Source organism: Gobio gobio (genome assembly GCF_949357685.1).
Source record: "Gobio gobio genome assembly, chromosome: 25".
In the NCBI taxonomy this organism is placed as follows: Eukaryota; Metazoa; Chordata; class Actinopteri; order Cypriniformes; family Gobionidae; genus Gobio; species Gobio gobio.
In genome coordinates this window covers 29,710,114-29,734,974 of record NC_137121.1, presented here as the reverse complement: position 1 = coordinate 29,734,974, position 24,861 = coordinate 29,710,114, and the positions used below count along the sequence as shown (strand labels likewise).

Below are 24,861 nucleotides of genomic sequence, written 5' to 3'. Positions count from 1 at the left end.
TACATTAAGTACAAATATACCGCTTTACTTGGTAAACGTATAGGTCGGAAAGACAAAATTACGTAAATCTTCAAATCATTGAGAGTGACAGTAGTGTAGGGGTAAGACGTACGGCATCTAGTTTTGATACAAATCGACCCGCGGTTCGAGTCCGGCTTTCGCCGAAATCAATCTTCTCCGTTTTCCCATCACATATCAAATCGGAAAGGCATTTATTTTCAATACAAATTAAGAAAATATTAGAAAAGTGGAAATAAAGCGTCTAATATGTGTTTAATAATAAGTGTTTATCGATTAGGGGTAGGTAAACAGACATGTGCTGAATGTTAGAGACGATAAAAGAGAGTGGGTCCAATATCATTGATCGTAAAAAGTGGGTGGGTCTTGTCCCAGAACTTGGAGAACATCATACCGGATCATCTTGAGGTTAGGATTAGGTATAAATCAACGGACAGGGAGAACAGCTCCAGTAATAAATGGTTTTGGCGCGGGTATTGAGAGGTTAGGGTTAGGGTTAGGAAACAGCTAAGACTAATCTAAACAGGCTATGAAATTGTGAACTTGAAATATAAATCTGAAGACACGCACATATAGCGCTTTTCTTAGTAGGCTATGTTGGATTGACTTCGTTTAACGACGATCAAAACAGACTAGCTGACAGCCTGCCATGAACGTGAGATATATAACCCATCGGAGGAGAGCCCTTCTAGCCAATCATAGACGAAAAAGGCGGTACCTTCCCCTACCATCCTGGGAAAAAAAATATTGCACCCCGGACAGCGTAGCGTGGCATGGGGACGTAATGACGTACCATTAATCAAACTATGTTCTGTAACATGTAAAACGGGAACATGAACGTAATATTCTAAAAGCAACTCATGTAAACACCTTAATCAGATTATTGCCTTATTCAGAGTAAGGTCAATAATTAGATTACTGCTGTCCATGTAAACGTAGTCAGTGACAGGTGAAGTACAGACGGCAGGTTGTTCATGTATTGCAGGGCCAGGACACTCTTGTAGTCATGCAGCAGCACTTTTGTGGAAGGTCGGTAAAGTAAGGACGATTAAGAGCACGAAAATTGTATTGTTTATTGTATTGTGATATTATGAATTAACTAATAAATGTACTAAACTGAAATGTTTAGTGAGTGTCATTCATGTTGCTTCACAGCAACCTTCACTTAACCCTTGTTGCACCATCTGATTAACAAAAATAGTATATTTTGAAACCTTGCCAATGATCTGAAAAACACTTAGCCTCTTCACTAACTACTTCACTAACTAGCACACAAAATAGCATTGGTATACTACTTACGCCGCCTCAAGTTGTACCCACGTTCTTTTTTACAGTAGCGCCCCCCGGAAAAAGGTGGATAGGATAGTGTGTTTGGGTGAGAGCAAGTAGTTCAGGAGGTTTTGAGAACCGTGATGTTCAGGAAAGTGTTCAGGAAATATCGTCTCCGTCCCCATCCTCTGCTCTGATCTGCAGTGGCAGGTGTGCATGCTAGGAATATTCCAGAAGACAGTGATGTAAATCAAAGACGATTGTCTTGCTTACAACTGGCACAATCTTAGGTTCGGTCTCTGACTTTTGAGCTCAGTTTTTTCCGAAGTGCTTGCGGTTTTAAGATTTCCTTTGGTTCCCTGTCAGATCTTTCACATAGACTAGCTTTCTAAGTCATCTTAAGATTGATTCAATGAGAAACTATGTTTATCTTGTGCATGTGGGAATCAAATTAAAGAAGCATCTGCTCAATAGACTGACAAGTTTGCTTGGCTTTCAAACTTGTGCTGTGCACTATTCCTGAAGAATTCTGCAAAGGTGTGCTCTTCCTGACATGGGTCTCTGAACTCTGAGTTTTTTTTTTGCTGATTTGTGATTGTTTTTCATTTCACATTTATAAAAACCTCTCAGAGTTCAGCAGCCTGATGGAGGAAAAGTTGCGAGTTGCTGTATCAGTTCAAACACAAAGTAGTGAAACATAAACATGAATGAGAACGAATGAATGAGACTTATAAGCTGGTTCTTTGTAGTGAATCAAAAAAACATACAACACAACCAGTACAGTCTGATTCTCAAACAAATGACTGAGTCATTTATTTTACGTGAATTAGGGTGTTTACATGACAGTGATGTAAAAACTGAAAAGTTTTTCCTTTGCAGTTTGAAAAAGTTTGCGTACAGACGACAACGTTGTCAAAGCAATCCACATTCACAGGGATCCGCAAAAACGACAAAAAACGCTGTATTATTACACTTTGTTTTGGTTGTCAAACACTTGCGCATACCTATAGACTGAACGCGTAATACATATGCGCCTAACGCCTTTGCATTTTCAGGCCCAAAAATGCCTTTGTTGTGTAAATAATGGCCAAAACGCATAAAAAGTTTTCTGTTTTTAGTTGAAAATGGTGTCACGTAAATGCCCCCTTAGAAACATACAACTTGATCTTTCAACTAACTGTGAGTCTTAAATCTGTGTAGCTACAGACTGATGTGTACAGTATATGACAATGTGCAGTTAAATGATGAATTATTTTTTGGTAGTAATTTTATAAAATAATAAATGTTTGAATGAAATACTACCACACTGTTAGTTTAGGATTGTTGTTTATTATAGTTAACGGTGCAGTAAGCTGAGAAACACTGTTTATATTTCAATACCGCCCCAAACAAACCCCTTCCCTTGATTACTCCGCCCCCAACTAACAGCTGTTGCATCAGACGAGCTGCGTAAAGTGACCCACCTTTGGTTTTTCAACCACTAAAAATGTGTACAATTGACCAATTTACTCATGGAACCGCATTAAGATCTCTATATCTCTGGGATTGAACCATGTAGGCTTTTTAAAATGAAGATACCAAAAGAAAAGTTGGGTAAGAACCAGAATCTACAAGAATATTAACATATATTTAATACTTCTGCAGTTACAGGCATGCAAAATTGGGGGGACAACTCTTTTCCCCATTTTTGAATGGTCACTGTTGGCATATAATGCAACAAAGATTACTAAAGTAAACCGATTTTACTAATAGACCTACCAATCTCTGGGTAAAAATAAAATAAAGATGATACCATCTTTCTAAAGTCATTTTAACCCCTCTGTAATTTGGCTCCAAATCTACAAAATGGTGAATTACAATACATAAAAATACATTAATGACATTTAATATTTTGGCTTTCTTGATCAAAGTAAAAAAAATTAGCCGGGGACCTCGGGTTGAATCAACATGGAATTGACCCATCTAGCAAATATTCACAAAATTGTTTCAGTGTTGATTTAAATTTTAAACATTACACTGCCTCTAAAAAGACTGTCGTTATTCTAATAAAAGCCTGTGTAAACACATTAATACATTAAAATGCACATTAATGCGATTCTTTTTTGTTGTTTTTTGCTGTGAGTTCAATATCTTTCTTGTCTCTTATCCACAGGTGGAGCGAGAGATCGCCATCTTGAAGCTAATAGAACACCCACATGTATTAAAGTTGCACGACGTCTACGAAAACAAGAAATATTTGTAAGTATTATTATTGTTTTGATGAAAGTTAAATATTATTGAGAGATGAAATTCTACTTAATATAGATGACTAGGATTGCAAACCCAAAATGTGAGAGTGTTTAGCGAAGACAAATAAAGTTAAGGGTGGTGTGCATAGCCTGAAAGTTTGGCAGAAATGCATGTGTAAATGTGTTTGATCTTATAAGGTTTTAGAAGAGAGGGAGTCTGGTGCTAAAACACTCTTAATGATGAAAGTGTGAAGCAGCCTGTTAGTCACAGCAGTTTGAGAGCTGCTAATGGGGCCACGACTCATCCTTCATGTAAACACCATGATAATTCACTTAGCATTTTTTGGCATTAACAAATCTTTATAAAAATGATTTCTGTTTACCTCATCACTCACTTGCTTATATTTTCTCATGTTTTGAAGCAATGCATGGGTTTAGTGTTTTACATCTTTTGGTGTCAACATTTTTACCATTCTTATTATGCAAAATATTATGACCACCTGCCTAATGCTGTTGGTCCACTGAATGCATGGACTAGACGAGACCCCTGAAGGTGTGAGATCCTTCAAGTCCTGGAGGTTGCGAGGTGGTGCCACTGTGGATTGAACTTGTTGGTCCAGCACTTCCCACAGACGCTCAACTGGATTTAGTTCTGGGGAATTTGGAGGCCAGGGAAACACCTTGAACTCTTCATCATGTTCCTCAAACCATTCCTGAACAATATGTGTAGTGGCAGGGTGCATTATCTTGCTGAAAGAGACACTTTCACCAGAGAACACCATTCTCATGAAAGGGTGTACCTGGTCTCCAATAATGTTTAGGAAGGTGACAGGTCAAATTTATTTTCACATGGATGGCCGGACTCAGCAAATCACTGCCCAGAGCGTCACACACTTTCCACTGGCTTGTCGTTATCCCACAGGTCCTGTGCCATCACTTCCCCAGGTAAACGCTGCAAACATACACGGCCATCAATGTGATGTAAAAGCAAACAGGACTCATTGGACCAGGCAACCTTCTTCCATTGCTCCAAGGACCAGCTTTGACGTTTGTATGGCCATAGAGTGCCGAAGTAATGACGTCACTTTGTAGGCCAAAACGCGGAAGTGAGTTAGCATTTTAGCCCTATGGGTTCCCTCGCCCTAAAGTCTATGGGTTTTTTGAATGGGTTTTTGCTAAATCGCCTGAAATAAGGTCTGTGGTTAACAAAGCCTCTATATATTTTCACGTTTTAATCTATGACATAAAACACACTAGTTATAACCTGCTTGTGATTTTTTAAGACTTTATTGTGTCTTAAAAACGATGGTTGCTAACAAGTTGCTAAAAGGGACTACATCCTTTGGCGGGGACTTTAGACGTCATCGTGACAAACAGGCAATCTCTCACTAGCCCGCGTTTCAGCCTAGAATGAAGAACTTATGTGGCGTGAATAAATCGCGCTATTCGCGCAAAGTTGGATGCTTGAACATTTGGAGTTTACTCTCTTCACATGTTTGTCTCGTTGAGAAATGGCTGACATGGGTCTTTTTGTGTTAAAATCTACTGTTAATGTGTGACAACTTAGTTTTAAGACTTTTTCAGTCGATAATGTAGTTGTTTAAAGCTCAAATATGTGGTTTATTTATAAGAAGAGTGCCTATTTAAACATTTTATCTGGTGTTATCGGAGTTGTGAGCTCCAGTGGGTCCGCGGCGCTCCGCGCTTGTTTACCCGGCGAGAGTAGACTTTCCTCGGCTAGTCCTTCTGCCGCCTGCCGCTGGCTCTGATGTCTATGTGGCGTCTCCAGCTATAATTAGTCTTGTGGAGATTTAACGGCCCATATTTGCTCTCATGGATCTATAATTTGTTCCCTGGCAAATCGTTTAGGCTGAGTGCAAAGATAAGTTTCATTACTTGTTTATTTTTAGGCTATAACTGTACGTTACCGTTGTAAGTTAGCCGACTAGCACTGACTTTGAATGTTTGACTGAATTGTTTGCTTTATTTCATGTGTAGCTTATTATACGTTTTGTATTATTGATCATACATAAACTTGCATTTAACAAAAAGAGACTGGGTTGTGTTTCATGTCATTTAATGTTATCACAGTGATAATCATATTGTCTGAAAAAACATTAACAAAATATAAATCTCAGAGAGGCACGCATAAACAAAATTAGTTTCTAACATTTTTGGAAAAAACGATTGGGCAATATTTCTCATGAAAAAGTGGATAAGTGTTCATTCCATAGGGTTCATACACAGCGCAGATCATAATGAGCGAGCGTGCTTTTAAATAAAGTTTGAGGAAGCTTGATGATGACGTTGATCCGCGACCATGGTGTGCTGTAGTCCGCTTATAGCCTACCGTTAGCATTTTATATCTGACGGCTTTATTTAGGCTTCAAAATGTATACATTTTGGATGAACTTGTAAAGATTATCTTGGTAGACAAAACGTGTAAGGGTCATTACTCTTTGTTGAACACAGATCTTATTTTTTGCGATTTTCCAAAAGTCTATGGGGAAAATGAATGGCTTTTTGATCGAGGGAACCCATGCGCCGCTAACTTCCGGGTTGGCCTACAAAGTGACGTCATTACTTCGGCACTCTATTGTAGGCACTTTTAATGGTGGACAGGGATTATAGGCACTCTGATTGGTCTGTGTTGTGACTTGCGACACAGTAGACCTATGTTGGCTTGGACCATACGGGATAGCCTTCATTGTCCTCGTGCATCAATGAGCCTTGGGCACCCAACACCCCGGCATATGGTTTGTCCCTCCACGGACCACTTTTGGTAAATTCTCACACTGCCGACCAGGATCATCCCACAAGCCTTGCCTTAACCATTTGGCCTTTGTCAAATTTGCACAGATCTTTATTCCTGCCCATTTGTGCCATTGTTAGGAGATGGTCAACTTGTGACTGGTCATAATGTTTAGCCTCGTCACTGTACCATGAGTATGATAATCATTCTACACCATGGGTCGGCAACCTTTTTGTCATTAAGTGCCATTTATACGTTTCCTAGTTAATCAACTCTTGTAACCTGATTATCATACATTACTTATTTAATTAGAAACATAGAAATAGTGCAGGAATAATGCTCAAATTTTCTTTTAAATTCATCAAAATCCCACAAGTTTGTTTGTTTTCAGATTTACATTCGACTTTCAATAACATATTTCCATTGTGACCTTGCTGAACCCCACTTCCATTCATTGTTTTTAATAGGATTCTATGTACTTTTTTCAATATCTCTGAAATATATAACATTAACATATTTTTTGATCAAAGCCAAGCGCAACAAAAACAGCAAACGTTGTGCTTTCAGCAGCTCGTAATGTACAGCAGTTGCGCTAATGGTTTTATCAGAGCTGCACAATTTCTTTGACTTGTGCGGTTTAATTCTCACACTTTAATAGTATTTATAGCTCCTAATAAAACAAGCTGTGTTACTATGAAAAATGATTACCTCAAAATGTAGATCTGAATGCTGGTGCGAGGTACTTTATCTAAATGAAATGCGTACACCTCTCTCGCTTTTGCTCACATTCCAGCAATTACTAGCGATTAGTGATTGATTATTATTCTACGCTATATATCACAGTGTCATGGTATTATCTAATTTTTTTTAAGTACCACTGCCAGGTTACGCCAGTAGGTGGCGATAAGTGATTAATCTTTTATTATTAAATAAACACTGATTCATTCAGAGATTAAACATGCTCAGAAATGCTGAATTTATTTGTTGTGACTGTTTCGACCCATTTTGGCTAATAGAGCAAATAGGTCAAAATAAAGGGCAATATACTCTGTCTAAAATGTAAGTTTCTCAGCATTAAGTGCTTGTGCTTGTGCTTGAGCTGTTGTATAAAACAATCTCACACTCGCTATCGTGCTGTTGGTTAAACGTTAGAAAATGCAATGACAGGGATGGGAACAGAGCGATAATTTTAATGGCATGTATTTTAGTTTACTGGGTAAAAAATAAAGAATTGAGTGGAGGTTAAATTAACCGACTATGACACCAAGCTGCCGGCATCTACCACAGACTCATACCAGTGATGCGCGGGTCAATGTATAAACAACCCGCACCCGACCGACGTTTTCAACTAACCCGCCCGCAACTCGGACCGCAAAAAAAAAGAAGAAAATATTGTACCCGACCCGCTTCCTGACCCGCATTTTTTTAAAGTAATAAATGCTCATCGTAGCTCATTGGGCCATTGAGAAAATGTTTCAGGCCCTGACGTGGTGCGCTCAGAGGTGCAGCGGCGAGAGCAGGCAGTTCTTGAGGCGGCCCATCATTTTCCATTTCAGCTGTCTAGATGCATACTATTGATGAACGCGATGTTTATGTTTCGACCCGGCTTGAAGGTCATCAGCAGGTCAACTGCGAGAAAGCCCTTAAGAGCTAGTTTTCACTTTCTTATGCCAGCTGAGTGATGTAGTTGCTTTTGAATAGAAGCTTCAACTAAATTACATGTTTATTACATAACACTAGACTATATCATACAGCATTCAGAAAAAGAACAGTTTGCGCTCCTAATGGATTGATTTATTCATTTATTTTGTTTCATTTTCTTAACAATTAAGATGCTGCATGTGTTTATCCAGTCTAATCGATGTGTGCGTCTCTCCCCTGACAACAAAAATCCCGCCCCCTCTCAGAAAATACATAAAACTGACTTTTCTGAGCTATATGCGTTTAAAAGTAGCCTATTAAAATGGCACAATGGCATTGCTCAGTTCAACGTGTTGGGAAAGCGGGCATTTTGTCCCGCGTCAGTATTTATTAAAAAGTTAATAACGCTCAACATTCAAAAGGAAAATAAGGATGACCCGACCGACCGCGACCCGAATATCATTAAAAATTATTTTGGATGACTCGTTACCGCGGGTAACCGCGGGTGACCGCAGGCACCCGCTCATTTTGGATCAACCCGCGCATCACTGACTCATACCACTCGCTTGGCTTGGAAGAGAAACTCACACATTCACAAATTTTGTTTAAGTATGAATTGTTTATGCCACTAGACTCGCTTTTTTGACTGTACTGTGAGTGCATTTCAAGACAGTTTCTCCACAGAAACGTAAAAATACTGTTCGTTCAGGCTCTCTAGTGCTCCAAACTTTTTCTGACAATCTTTCAAAAACAGCCTAATTTCAAACCATAACAGCATGTTATCATCAAGGAGACTGAACAAAACTTAAACCCCCTAAAAGTTTTATTGTGTTTACCTTCTTGGTATCCCTTTTATCTTAACTCTCACCTTCCATTGTGCGCTCTTGGATCAAACACTTGGACATTGTAGAACGGAAGCTGTCAGCCACATATTTCTCTGCCTCAACAACCTCCAACCAAAGCTTGTTTGAATGAATATCCCCCATTCTTGGAGATGAAATTGTCTATTCTCTTTGAGACTTCAACACGGTTCTTTGAAAAGCATCTTAAGGAAAATGTTAGTTCTTTTAATGAGGTTTCATTTTATTCATTCTAAATCCATGTCTGTTAGCTTTGATGTTATCGACTTTATATGCTAGTGAATGTGTTCTCCTAAATGTTTACAAATTTCAAAATGGACCTAAAATATTGATGACTCCTCTTGCACACACCATGTTGTAATTATGAGATACAACCTGCCAAGTATTTTCTCCTTAAAAACTGCAGTGTACCAAAGACAGACTCAAAAACGTGGTTTCAAACCGCTCGTTTCCTACCTTCACAAACATGCAAATCCTGTCAACTTGTGGGGCCAGGGCTTTTCTCCACTGACTTTCTATGATGTTCAAAGCGTTTCTAAAGATGCTGATTTTTAGCTGTCTTTTAGTCATCTAGTCTCTGAGATTAGATGACGAACGGGAACATGTTTTGTGCAAAATTAGCAACACATTATTAGCTATTTGATAATGTAGTCAAGCCAAAGGCTAATCATATCAATTACCGTTACGTGTCCGACATTGTAGAGAGCGATATATAAAATGCATTACCATTCTAATTAGGGCTGTCAATGTTAACGAATTAACGCGTTAACGTATGCGATTAATTCAAAACCCTTAACACATTAAAATAATTTACATCACGCATCTTGGGAGTCGGGAGTTTATCATACTGAGCATCTATAATAAGCACCTGTGGTTGTCGGAAATTTCTATTCTAACCCTTTAACACGATTTTGCTTCTCAGTTTGCGATCAGATCATTTCCTAAACTCCGGGAAAGTTTTTAGTCTAATTATCCGGTAAGCGAATGCATTCAAACAATCAGTCCAAAACAGCGCCAGGCTTATTACATTAGAGATGGTAGAGAGAACAGTGACTCACAGCCAGTTTTTAGTGAATTATTCATTCCAGTGTTTAGGTTTAAAACATGAGCTCTGTCATATTCTGTGATGAGTCCTCATGCATCATGCTGTGTGAAATACAGACAGAACGGAACGTCAAATCATCCCACCATTGTATGGCCAGATGATACGCAATAGGGCTGGGACAGTAAATCAATGCATCGGGAATCGAGAAATGATTCCGGATCGATTTTGCGATCTTTCAAATGCATTGCGATTCTCTCTCGAATCGATTCTGAGATTAGTTTTTAAGAAACTTTTTAGAAACTGCCATATTGGCTCTGTTTGCTTTCAATTCCTTACTCACACCACTTGAACCTTCTATAAAATTATCATTCATAAAGGTTAAAGTGGGCTGTTTACATTAATCTCACGTCTTAAAAGCATTCTGAGGCGCAATCATTCTCAAGCTCAGCCGAACGTGCAAGCGCTCTTCTTCGTGAGCATTCGAGTGTGTGGTTAAAAACTAGCCTAGAGCACCATCTGCTGTTTAAAAACTAAGCCGAGAATCGATTTGAGAGAGAATCGTGATGCATTCTGAAAATCTCAGAATCGAGTGATGCACTGATTTATTGTCCCAGCCCTAATATGCAAATATGCTTGACATTTCTAAAACGTAAACAATCTCTAAAAAGCTCTAAACAATCTCTTTTCTGTTGCACTGCACACTGAGTTCTGAAAAGATTTGTTCTGTAATGTTGTGTGTGTGCGCTTTGGTGTGCATACATTTATGAATTATATGGACTCCTTGGGCCCTATTTTAACGATCTAAGCGCATGGTCTAAAGCACGTGGTCTAAAGTGTCCGAATCCACTTAACTTGCAAGTTTAACTTCAATCTGATAGTTTACGTTAAGGGATATAGCAAATGATGACAAAATAAACATATTAAACAAGAAAAATTGTGTATGCTTAATTTCACGATAAGCATGCGATTAATCGCGATTAATCGTTCAAAAGGGTGCGATTTAATTTACGATTAAAAATGACAATCTATTGACAGCCCTGTATAACTCGCTCTTTCTCTTCTTTTTTAGAATCAGTTTCTGATTCAAACATAAATGGCTCAGTTAAACCAATATTTCCACTTGCCATTGTGTAACATTTGCTATGGTAAAGTTGACCGAGTGGATCAGCTATTCTGAGTTGGTCTGAGTGAGTGGAGGCGGGGCTAATCTGCATATTCATGGTTCTGCATATACTACATAAAGCAAGGGTGTAGAGTTACATTCAAGCTATTTTAAGGCATGAAGAAATTATTTTCACAGTTTAAATATGTCAGTTGGATTTTGTGTTTTAAGGGATACATTTATTGACTGCAGGAGGATTTTACCGGTCCCTTTATCCGGGCCCTTTAAAATGTCCCGCTCAAACTTCTTGTTTTAGTGAGAAGTATGTTGGGGTCTATAATGTTATTTATCTCTCTTGTTTCTTTTTGCAGATATTTGGTTTTAGAGCACGTGTCAGGCGGCGAGCTGTTTGACTATCTGGTCAAGAAGGGCAGATTAACACCCAAAGAAGCTCGAAAGTTCTTCAGACAGATCATCTCAGCTCTGGACTTCTGCCACAGTCACTCAATATGGTGAGTGGGACCAGCCATTCCTGAACATGTCTGTATGTTTTTATGGAAATTATAATGACTGTGTTCTTGGGTTGAGACAAATTAAAGCATTTGTTTTTTTTTAGAACATTTGGTCTCCAACCTCAAACAAGCCAAAAATGTGAACATTATTAGGGTTCAAATGCTCCAAAGCAGATAGAAAACACGAAATAAAAGCTTATCCTAACCCAAAGCCTCAGCAGTGCATCTTAAAAGCCAGTCCAGCCAAGTCTTTCCCACCTTTTTCACACTTAATAGATTAGAGGCGACCGGCGAGCTTGCGAAAAACTCTTGTGCTCGTTAAATTCATATTCATACCCCGGGGCTTTCGATTATAACCATATCAAGATATCAGACTCAAGCTCTTTTTTTTCTCTCAAAAGACATTTGAGGCAAGCCAAAGCGAGGCACGTCGCCTCTCATCGTTTTTCTTCTTGATTTATGATCAGAGCCGTCATCCCAACTGCTTTTTTGGAGGGATCGGATGGTCTGAGGGAGGATTCACCATCATGAATCAAATCATGTGATATTCCCCTTTTTAAAATCATATTGCATGTCCAAATGGTGACTGAGTGACCCATCCTTTGTTTACATGTTGCTTATTATATGCTAAAAAGAATAACCACATCAATTGAATGTTTTTGATTTAAAAAAGGGGAAATACAACTGAGAGTTCATGAGCTTCTTGATAGATTTTCACACATCAGTGGCTTTTGCACTTTAAACCAAAAAACTCTTTATCCAATTGATTACAGTCTGTAATAACACACAGTTCACACTAAAACCGCAGTGTAACCAGATTTGTAGGCATGTTTCATTTGACTAAATATCGGAAGCTGTTATTTCTGTAAGCTGGTAATTTTGTTTGTTTTTGATAATTGGTCCTGTTTGGTTCACTGAAGCAGAAAGTCGGGTTATGAAAATTGGAAAAGGTTAGGGCTTAACCAACGATGTATAATGATCATGTTCTTTTACAAACATCATTAGCAGATATTGACTTTTGAACCACATCATCAGTTTTAATCGGGGCTTTTGTTTTTGCAAATACCATGTTGCACTGAAGGAAACTTTGGACAAATGGTGTGTAATCCTCATAAATGCACTTGTGCTGCTTTTTAGTCCATCTAGGATGTTCCTACTTAAGATAAATTGACATTATGGGCCCTATTTTAACGATCTGAACACATGGTCTGACTAGTTCGCGTGTAGTTGGGCACTTGAACATTTTGAGTTTAATTTCTTCATTCGCTCGTGACATTCACTTCACAACAGACGCGAATTCGCGTCATGGAAGGGGCTTCTGTCAGGCAGCTCCAGTCTCGTTGCGAAATGGCTGACATGGATTGTTTTAAAATACGGCGAATAAGCTCAATTTGCTGGCTTTAGCTAGCTTGTAGTGTCAATATATGTGTGTATATATATATATGAATATATATATATATATAAAGCTCAAATTGAGTAAAGAGCGCTTTTTACAACTAACCAGACTGTCCGCCCTCCTCACTCTTCCAAGCAAGATCCTTTTTATTCCTGTTTCTATAAAGTACGAATATGTATCGTACAGCTCCGGGTATCCACATATGATTTTGTCCTCATTGTTGTCACTACTAGAGCAAGCTCCTGATGGTTAACACGGCGCGAATATTGCTATTTACATGGTGGGATTTGCGAGCAGAAAGACTGAACGCTTCTCCAGAGAGGAATCCTTTTATTTTTAATATGTAAATGCCTGTGTGTGTGCTGCGCATCCCTGTGTGTGTAATAAGCAGAGTGTACGCACGTTGTGTACCCGCCTATAGGCACATATTACTAATGCACTCTTAAAATAACAAACAAAAACTGCGAAAAACAGTCGATTTCAGTTCCTCAAAATAGCAACACGCCAACAATGCTCCTGAACACACCTTGTTCTCGGACCAGCTTGCCCATGGGCGAACAGATAGGCGAGAGTGCATTTGCTATTTAAACAACGTGGCGCAGGATGTGAAAATGATAACTGTGTCAGCTGAAACTAGCAAAGAACACTTGCGTCGTGCCTGGCGCCGCGTTGCGCCGGGTGTATGATAGTGCCCCATGTCTGTTAAAATAATTGTGGTCAAAACCAAATTAACATGTTGGGCAACCATTTATGGCTTTCTCTGTTATTCCACCTACTGCTATAAGGACTTTTTAGTGCTAATGAGACAAAATGCAAAATGAAGAGCTAAGGTCGTCATTAGAGAAGGAATTTCAGGTTTTATTGCCAAGTTTCATTACTATTCTTCATCAACAGTACATAAAATGTCTAAAAACTAAATTCAGTCACATTTACAAGTTAATTATCATCAGTACCAATTAGGCTCTGGCATGATTTCGAAAAACCAGAAATCGAGAGTTTCCCTACTGCTAATTAAGTGGCACAAATGCATTTTCCAATGGTTATGGTGCCGATCATGTGCTCTCATCTCAACATATGATCATTCTGACAGCGGTGACTTGAAGGCAGAATCTTTACTTTAAGCTGCAGCTCTGAAACACTGAGAGAAGAAAAACAGACACCTGGATAAACGAGCAAATCCTCTCATTTAACGCGTAAGAGTGTTATCAAGCTGATGCATTAGAGATAAAAGGGATGTATTATGGGTAATCAGTGTATCAGTGTGGGTCTTTTACACCACACACATACACATTTGCATATGTGCGCATCCACATACAGACAAGATGAAAGAATTCCCTCACAACAAATTACTGTGGCACAGGGATGCTATCAGATGGTAATATCAAGGTACTTTGATATACTATGGAACTGAATGAATATAATTTTCATGGTGTTGAATTGATCTTAAAAGGATAAAGTCTTCGATTAAAGGTCAGTAATAAACCTCTCTTTTGTGCACCTTTAGGCGCTGTTTACACCTGGTATTAATATGCGTTTTGGTCAATCGGATCACAAGTGGACGACGCTAAATAAAGGGGTCTAAAACGTTTTGAGCTTGTCCACTTTCGACCAGAGGTAATCGAAAACGTTTTCCACTGGATTGCTTTTGCTTTCATAGTGTAAACGCTAATGTGGTCGAATGTGTTTGAACCAAAGGTGTAGTTTTGGTTTGAACATTGGGGGGGGGTTGAAGCGTAAATCTGTTTAGCGGGTTCCCAGGGCATGCTCCCCCGTGAGGTTTATTTATTTGTTTGTTTATTTATTTGTGCAAAATAGTATTTTGTGGTATCATCCACACATGCATTGATAACATAACTGCAATACAGTAATAGCCTAGTCAACAATTACCTGTTTACATAGGATATTATGTATTTTATGTTATTAAGCACCTAAAACCTTATCAGTTTGACAGAATTTTCTAAATCGAAGTGCCATGGTAGGTCAAACTAACTTTACTTAATATTACTCAAATTAATATCCTGTCATCTCTTGGAATATCTGAAAGCCAGTTTTTTTATTTCTTTCTAATATCTATATCTAACATATTAATAGATCACAGTTTACACATTGGGAAAACAATTGTTTAGTCAATAATTTAAGAAGTTCTAGACTTTCAAGCTCTTGATTCTAACTTGCACTTGGCCCTGTGAAAAATTTGTAATATAATTAGACCATAGTAGATATAATTAGACCATTAATGGCTCCTCATCATTGTGCTTGGGCAACGGTTAACTTTTTTTCTTATAATAGCAACATACACATTTAGAAACTATAGCTAAAACATGCCACAGTTGTAATCTAAATCTATAGTGAAGAAGATATTCCCTTAACAGATTATTTATTATAAAGTCAAAATTTACCACAATAAATTCTAGTAAAGGTGGTCAAAAGCTTTTTAATTTATATTGGTGGAGGATGTTTTCTGCTCTTCATCAGTCTTTTTAGTTTATTCGGCTGTTTTAGATCATGTTTGACTTTCTCCATGGCGTTTTGAAGTCATACATTCTCAATAGAATTCAAACGAGTTGCACATTTTATCATCAGCACCGCGATAGGAACGGCTTGCGCAAATCTTATCAAATTTTTGGAACGCTGGTGAACGTGCGCAGAGGATAATGTGTAGCACGACACGCATGCACAATTAAATAAGGCAGTGGCTATTTAGTGGATATATTCTATTTACACTAAGTGACAATAGCAGCATTTTCTTAGCGATGCTATTTACACTAAGTGAAAATAGTGATCTATTCTATTTACACCATGTTAAAGTAGCAGTTCTTTGCAATATGTGTTAATAGTAATTAGATGCTATTTATACTTCTTTGGAAGATACATACTATTTGCACCTCAATATTGTTGTACATTAACAGGATGCAATAATAACAGTGTGTAAATGATTATATTTATTAAATTGATGCCGCCTTAATGGGACAATAAAAAGCCCTCCCTACACCTACACCTAACCCTACCCAATAAATACATTTATTATTATTACAAATTTCATTAGGCACTTTATTTCCACTTTTAGAACATTTTCATCTTTTTTATTGAAAATAAATACCTTTCCGATGTGCTCAGCAAAAGGTGGATTCTAACCCGGGTTGATCGTGTCAGAACCAAGTTCCATGAGCCTTATGCTCTACTTACCACGCCACTGAAGATGTTGAAACATGCGTCTTTTTTAATCTTGTGTGGCCCAAACAGGCATTGTTGGGCGGAACTAGTGTAAATAGCGCTTGCCAACAAGGCACGCTATTTGCACTTGGTGTAAACAGACACTCCGATTAAATAAACCAGGCTTTAGTCGCATTGCGCAGATAATTGGTTTGTTCAGTTCGTACGTGAACGTAATGCTTATAAAGGCTTTGAACGTGTGATGTAGGCTATATAATTAATTAATAGCCTGATTCTATGTTTTCATTATCGATGGTAGGCTATAAATATTGGGGGGAGGGGTTGTATTTGCTTGTTTTGGTGGGAGATACCTCTGTGCAAACTACGTCCCCGGCAAACTGTGCCCCTGATTCGAACAGCCACTGACCTAATGCGTAAATATTATGGGAAGTGCGCTAGCCAGAAGGGATTTAAACATAGTCGGCTAAAGACCCAAGTTTGGTTTGAAGATGATAAACGTACCAAGCACAATGTTCTCTCAGCATTCCTGATCTCTAACGCACACTCTCAGAGTTCGGCTGGTATTGCGGCTGTCAGAGCAGAAATGAAAGCTGCTGCTCTCCGTATGTTTTTCCGTCCTCTCTGGGTACGTTTATATGTACATTTTCTGAGTTCATTTAGTCCATTAGATCGAAAGATCTGGAAAAAAAAAGCCCATGCATTTACCCGCCCATAGACCCTCCCCTTGAAGAAATCAGGACAGAAGTGTTTGAAAGTGGACAAAAGAGACGGATTATAACCAGGTGTAAATGAGAATGTGTCTCCCTTGTCTACTTGTGATCCGAATCGACCAAAACGCATCTTAATACCAGGTATAAACAGGACCTTTGTGTGTCTGCTGAGCCCAACTTCCTTGGTGTCTTGCCGTGTGTCGTCCGTGCATCATTTCTCAGAGCCGCAGGCCTCACGCAGAGCAGCAGTAGGGGCAGTATGCTACTCCAGGGATGAGAAATGTCCCTGCCATGCTGTCACACTTCCCCGGCTGTTTGCTTACTTCATATGTGTCTGAGAGACGCCTGTTCCCTCTGATCTCATGCTGGGACAGTCAGCAGGGAATGATGGGAGAACTACCTACCCAATATTCTCTTTTTCCACTGCCGTCCTTTTCTATTTCAGTATTCGTCCCGCTCTTGCGATTTGTCTAGCAATCTTTTTGTCTTTTTGCTTGTCTTTTCTCTGTCCTTCTCTTTGCCTAGAAATATAACTTGCATTTTATTATTTCCAAAATCTGCTTAGACAGCATTTTAAGGCATCATAGGGGTGTATGACAGCTGTTCCAAAAGGTAGGCAGCATAATTATACTTAAGTATGTGCATTAATTATGCTAATTAAACACAATGCATAATTACAATGATCTGCATCTACATTTTCACCTTTTTGGGTTAACTCACCATTTAAGGTGATACAAATATGAATTGTGCAACATAAGCACATTGGGAAAATGTGCCTGTTGCGACATTTCTGCCAAAAATGTTTTTAAACGTACATGCAATATACAATTAACTTTTATTTAATTTCATAAAAATGATGATTACAGGGGCAGATTATCAATCAGTTCCAAAGAGTTGTGCTATTTAGTTGTAGCCTCTTTCCATCCATGTTCTTCTTTGGGTAGTTAAAGGGTTAGTTCACCCAAAAATGAAAATTACCCCATGATTTATTCACCCTCAAGCCATCCTAGGTGCATATGACTTTCTTCTTTCAGATGAATACAATCAGAGTTTTATTAATAAATGTCCTGACAAGTGTTGATTTGAGAGGCTAAAGCGTTGGGTTAACTCACTGTCGACCGCTGGCCACTTGGTCGTCACTTTAAAGAACAAAAACTTTAATTTAACAAGCAACAAAATGCTTCAAACATTTGTCTAAATTAGCTTAATAAAGAAACAGAACGAAATATATCTACTTTGACATTGGAAACAAAACTGAACAATTTTAATGGCTGCAACTAATGTGTAATAGGGAGGATTAAAAAAAAAACACGGGCTCCAGTCGGACTCGGGCTGAAAATTTTGATAAGCTGTCGGACACAAGCCGGGCTAGGGCCTCAGCGTCTCGGGCCAGGGCCGGTCTAGGGCCTAGTTTTGAGGCCCGTGCAGGGCTCTAGTTAGAATGCTTTCTATTTTTGTTGATTATGGATTATGTTGAATGCTGAATCGATTCATTCAGTTCTAATAGTGCTTCATGCAAGCAGTGTCGTACACACAGAGGGCAAAGCGTTTTGTTATTTAAAGCAGCACTAGGTAGTTTTTGCTCTCGGGGTCCCCCTACAGTTGGGAAACAGTATTGTCCTCTACTACTGTCGTAAACTGTCATTCTACATCAGGGGATGCGCACGTGCATTTGTTGACATGACAACCATGATAGCCCTGAACACTGCAGGAGTTCACATGCAGGCGTTCTGCTTGCGTCGCGTGTGAAATGTCTTCATCCCAGGTACAGTGGCATATGTTTTTAGCATGTCAAATGAATATAATTTCATGGGTTTTATTTTTTTTCAAATGCCAAATGATCGCGATGCTCACGTTTACAAGCCAGCGTCATTATAGTAGCCTAGTCTATTGGTTACCATTTTACAGAATCTATATGATGCTTCAATTCAATGTTTGAGTGGTAGTTAATAACCATATATCGTCAATATTATAATATCACGCTACCATAGATGAATCTGCAAATTTGAAAAATCGATTTGCATTATAGCTTGAGGCAAGACAAATAAACAAATATCACAGACATGTTAGGTATCCTAAAATATGATTTTGTATGTCTTACGTATTTACTTGCAAGAATGTAGCCCCTCCTCCTTCAGCTCACGCCAACGAGCAAACGCTGGCCCAATGTTAATCCTCGTCCTGCCTTTCATCCCATCACTTTCTCCTTTCCTCTTTTTGCTCTCCTCCGACAAAACCTTTGCTTTCTTATTTTTCAGTGCTGCTTCGGCCATGACTATAACATTCGGCAAACAAATGATAGTTTTTCTCGCACGTCCGAATTTAAGGAAGTGGGGGTGGTGGTGGAAGTGACGTATATGCCGTAAAGCAGTCGAATTTTGTAGTTCTTTTTTTTCTCGGGTTACTACCCGAAACCCGAAGTTTAAAAGTACGATTAAAAACGATACAGACCCCGTCAGGTTATGGCAGACGTGTCATTCAGCCTATTGTAAGTCGATGTATCATCACAAGAGTCTTGAAAATATATTATAAAGGTTGAAAAGTTACCTAGTGCTGCTTTAAAGGGGAAGTTCAAGCATCAATGAGTAGCAAAAACCGCACTGAATCAGTATTTATTATTACGTTCATGTGAAAGCATTAATAACATGTCATTAATTATGTAGTTATGTCTGAGAACAATTTCTTAGCGACTAGGAAACACATATATACACACATTTATATATATATTTATATATTATAGCCTATACACTCTAAAAAATGCTGGGTTAAAAATATCCCAAGTTGGGTTGAAAATGGACTAACCCAGCAATTGGGTTGTTTTAAGCAAACATTTGCTGGGTTAAAACAACCCAATTGCTGGGTTAGTCCATTTTCAACCCAACTTTGTTTTTTTTTTTAGAGTCAACATTTTTAGAGTGTAGGCCTAGGGCTATACAGGCATCTGGTTTCACAGTGGTATTACTGGTATTAATTTTAATCCTTATTAACAAATATATAGAAATATAATTTGGAATGTATGTATTTGTTAATTAATACCAGTTATACCAATGTTGCTTTTTAAAATTTGACTGGGGGCACCAATAAGGATTTCACCTAGGGCGTCAGAATGGCTAGAATGGCTAGAGTCGAGGGCTCTTTAATGGTCTGTAAAGTTGCTGCCTTTCAAATCACTCGCGTATAAGGTTACAGTTTCCAAACAGAGCTTATGTTATACTGTTGGGCATCCACACATTTCCCCAGGAATTAAAAAAATAAAAATAATTTGTGATGGACAGATTAGCTTGGGTATTTGAAGCATGAGTGGTGTTCTTCAGACGTTTTAATAGCTGAAGGCCGACTGCTCATTCCACGTCTTTCTGTCCACCTACGAGATTGTCTTTCTGGAGCTTCTTGACATGAATATTCCTACTAATAGAGTCCATGTATGACAACGCCTGTCAGACAGAGCATACATATAAACACCTAGCTGTCTAGCTGAAAGGAATAACTCACCCAACCCATTTTTACTGATATCTCCAAGACTAAATTGACTCACTTGACACCCACTGCTCCAGAAATAACGGCCACATATAAAGATCTGTACAGTAACACCTCCTTCAACCCCTCGGCGGTAATAAGAGTCACAAGGAGATCATTTAAGAAAAATCTGAAATCAGCACGAATGCACTTTCTGTGCTTCTTTATTTGACTTTCTGAGTGCACCACTGTGTTGTAAGGTTTTTATGTGCCACTAGGGAATGTTTTGGATGAGATCTCGGCTCTTGTAATAGGGTTACCACTGTGCTGGATCCCACTGTGATATCCCAAGTTGTCAATTCAGGGAGCCTAACGTTTTGTGTGGAAGACCGTCAGTGGTAATAGGTGATAATCATCATGTTTGGCTTTTGGTGGAAAAATACGATCACTTTTGCTTTGCTGTCAAAACGCATAGCAAAACAAAACGTACGTTAACCCCTAGAGGACTGCAGTGTTTTGGGGCCCTTGAGATGTTTTGACATGGTCTGACATTTGTGCTTATTTCAGCTACTTATAACATACTATTGACCAACATGTCATTTTGCTGTATTCTGTACAAACTATGCTACAACAATATGTGAGCAAAATGGATGTACATGTTTTCATTTTTTAGAAAATAATGAATATCCGTGGTTTCTAAGTTTTGGAGAAAAAAATGTGTCACCGCAATAAGGCCATAAAACACATACTGAAAAGTTGTTCACAAGACTTTTGAGTTATCAATCTCGAGGGCTAGTATTTTTACTACAGAATGGTTTTGACATCATTTAACTTGCTATTTCACACGTAATACAACTGCATAGTCAAATGTTGCGGTATGTCACATGAGTTAAATTGTTCCTGACGCCATTATGGACTGATAAATTGTGCGCAATAATATCAGGAATGTGCATTAAGAAAGTAAATTGGCCAACATCAGATAGCCAGCATGCAGAAAAGCCAAAGCACTACTTAACACGTAGCCATACATGTTTTGTAATTAAACTCTCTCATAATTAGACCGCTGTGAACAGCATGCGATTAGGATTGCTGATGTACTATCGCATGTGCCGCCTGCTGCTCTTTACATTACTGTAATGTAAAGCTTGTTTGAGTGCTAATTAGGCCTTTAAAATATGGTGGAAATTAAAGCAAAACAATGCTACAGTCAATACTATTTGTTTATTCATTTCACATTATTGTTCATTAATTGTATTAATTCATTTAACATTATTTTATTTATTTATTCGTACTTTAAAATATAGTTGCCCATTCATTTTATTTCATTCATTCATTATTTTTATTTATTCATTAATTTGTTCATTCAATAATATTATTTTAATTCATTCATTCGTTATTTAATCGTTTTTTAAATGTTTGTTCATTTTATTTATCAATTCATTTAAAATATTAATTCATTTAATTCATTTTATTTATTCATGAAATAGTTTAAAAAATACTCATTTATTCAAATAATTAATTAATTCAATGTTTTCAAAGAATATAGAATATTGTTCATTCATGTAATTCATTAATTCATTTAAAAATTTTTATTTAATCTTTCTTTTTTTAAAACATTTAAAATTGTATTTATTTATCAATTCATTTAAAATATTTTTTTTTTTCTCTAATTTCATTCATTCATTCATTCATTCATTCATTCATTCATTCATTCATTCATTCATTCATTCATTCATTCATTCATTCATTCATTCATTCATTCATTCATTCACTTATTATTCATTCACTCATTTATTAAATTAAATTTAATTTAATTCATATTGCTTTATTGACATGGCATACTTTGTGTACATATTGCCAAAGCACTGCAAAAAGCAAATATACATACAAAAACATACATAAAATACATTTTTAAAAAAACATACATATACGTGTATACACGCACGCACGCACGCACGCAAACACACACACACATTTACATTACATTTAGTCATTTAGCAGACGCTTTTATCCAAAGCGACTTACAAATGAGAGCAATAGAAGCAACTAGAACAGTCAAGGGCAACAATATGCAAGTGCTGTAACAAGTCTCAGTTAATCTAGCACAGAACAGAATTATTATAATTTTTTTAAATAAATTAGACAGACAGAAAATGAATAGAATGATAAGTGCTATTCTTGATTGGTCAGGTGCTCACACACACACACACACACACACACACACACACACACACACACACACACACACACACACACACACACACACACACACACACACACACACACACACACACACACACACACACACACACACACACACACACACACACACACACATACACACACACCTACCTATATTAATAGTATTACGAATGTGGATGTGTTCACTCAGTACATCTTAGTTTGTGGCAATTCTAAATATGATGTGCTACTAAAGAGGAAGTAGGTTCTTCACCAAGTAAGATCTTCAGTTTGTCTACTGTAGTACTGTAATCTACTGTATTTGACTGGACAGTGAGTCTCTTAAGGGTGTGTATTTGTCCCAGTGGAGGAGGAAGTGTGCCTCCGTCTAAACTGCTCCTGATCTTGTTACAGATTCGCTCTTCTTTAGGTAACCACGTCTTCTTATGTCGCCCTCTTTCAATGGCCAGCGTGTGGTCACTCCGTCTGTACTTAGTTAATAAATGTCTGTGTGTTATATTCCTGACTGAGATGAGATAGTCAGCCAGACTGTACTCTCCGTTTAGTCCCAGTTAACACTTGAGACGACTTTGCTCTTTGGTTTGTTCTTTCCAATGCTGCATATACGTCTCTTTCTCTTTATTCATCATTTCTTTCATTCTTGCAGGTTTTTCAGGAGCAGTGATATTGAACGCTTTGTTCGTCACTACTGACACCATTGCACAAAGATAACTTTTCTGAGCACTCAATTATTGTGTTTTTTAGTGCTTTAAAATGAAGATTGTCTTCAGAGCTAGATTTTAAGTGAAGCAAGAACTTTAAAGCTATTTTTAATAATTAAATTGAGGGGGAAAAGGCCTAGTTCCGCCCTACATGCGTTGTTAGGTGTGTTTCTGTGGACATGAAGGATCTTTCTAAACTCTGCATGTAGACCTTCTACAGGATTTTATGGCTGTAGTTACTCGCTTGGCCCCAGACTTCACTTCCATATAACGCACTATCTAAGATCTTTGTCCAACTTTTGATGGAAATGTTTATTTTGAATAATTTCATACGTATGGCTTGCAGTGCTTTTTGTTTTAATTGCCAATTTCCAGTGGGTGTTAAAACCAGACCAAGATAATTATATTGTAAAGCGTGTTGAAGTGTGGTGTTGTTTACTGTAAATACATGTTTATGTTTCAGATTTCTGTTTCTTCTGAAATATCATGATCTTAGTTTTTTTGGATGTTGACTTCTAAGGTTCAGTCATGGCAGTAAAATGTCTACGTTGTTCTGGAGACCTTCTGGTGTTTTAGACGAAATTAGTAAATCGTCTGCATACAGTAAATATTTCACTTCTGTGTCGAACAGTTGCAGTCCTGGACTCTCTGATTGGTCCAGTAGATCTGCCAATTCATTCATATAAATGTTAAATAAAGTCAGACTGAGGCAGCAGCCCTGTCTGACCCCTCGCTATTGGGAAAAATGTTCAGTTCTTTGTTGACCAATTTGTACTGCGCATTTATTTTGGTTACACATGTTTTTAATTAAGTCGTATGTTTTACTTAATGCCACTTTGAATGATTTTATTTTATAAATGGAATCAAATGCCTCCTTGAACTCTATGAAGAGACATCTTTAAGCATGCAGATGTTAAACATATACTATTTATTAGGTTTTTACAGGCAGGAATACTTCAGCCAGAACTGCCTTTTTCATGGTCGCCATAAAAATATATTAAGCAACATTTAAATGCTGATCTCTATCACCAAACAACACAACACCGTGTGTGTAAAACTTTTAAACTATCACTGGGCCAATAAATATGCAATTTAAGATCTCACGGCAGACTGGAGGAAACATTTGGTGCCTCTGCGCCCTCAGTGGCCAATAACAACACGATACTATCAAAAGCATCATGGGACGTTTTATTACCACGACCAAACTAACACGCAGTTCGCTTTCCCACGTTTCTCCATTAACCTGCGGACCAGAGGGGTTGAAATTAACCTCACAGCTGTTCGATTAGGAAAATATATAGTCAGTCGCTGATCATATCAACAAACGGTTTCTGTTCAGGAGAGATTACGGCATCTGGTCACATTAATGTGTCAGGAAGTGACTTTAAAGAGCTGTTATGGATGTTACCGGTGTGAAAGCTAATAAACCTCACCTCTACAATTTGTCCCATGAACATGGGAGGTATAAATCTTTTCATATTCAGTTTTATTAGCCCATGTGAGATTCAGGTCCATAAATGTGTTTGTGTGGGGGTTTTTTTATGTTCACTTTGAGTTTCACTGTCACTCTAAATTTCCATGAACTAAAAGTTAAATTTTTAGACAACTCTGCTAACTTTTTAATTGATGAGCATCTTGCAAAGTATTAATATAGACACACATGAACAATTATAACTCAACAATCATCTGTATTGATATTCAACAAACATGAAGTAACAAACACTTACAAATAAGGTTGACTAATAATAATAATAATAATAATAATAAAAATCCTAATCACATTCCTTTTTCTGCT

At 37.8% G+C, this 24,861-nt stretch overlaps 1 protein-coding gene across 2 annotated transcripts in view; it reads left to right on the top strand.

The window, feature by feature from the left end:
- The window catches only part of brsk2a (BR serine/threonine kinase 2a), a gene marked incomplete at both ends in the record, with an annotated part of 315,947 nt that overhangs the window by 214,206 nt on the left and 76,880 nt on the right, over window positions 1-24,861 (top strand). For both annotated transcript variants that reach the window (XM_079809884.1, XM_079809883.1), the window contains 2 exons: window positions 3,440-3,525; window positions 11,287-11,427. In XM_079809884.1, the coding sequence (XP_079666010.1) occupies window positions 3,440-3,525; window positions 11,287-11,427 (227 nt within the window). The remainder of the gene's footprint in view (window positions 1-3,439; window positions 3,526-11,286; window positions 11,428-24,861) is intronic.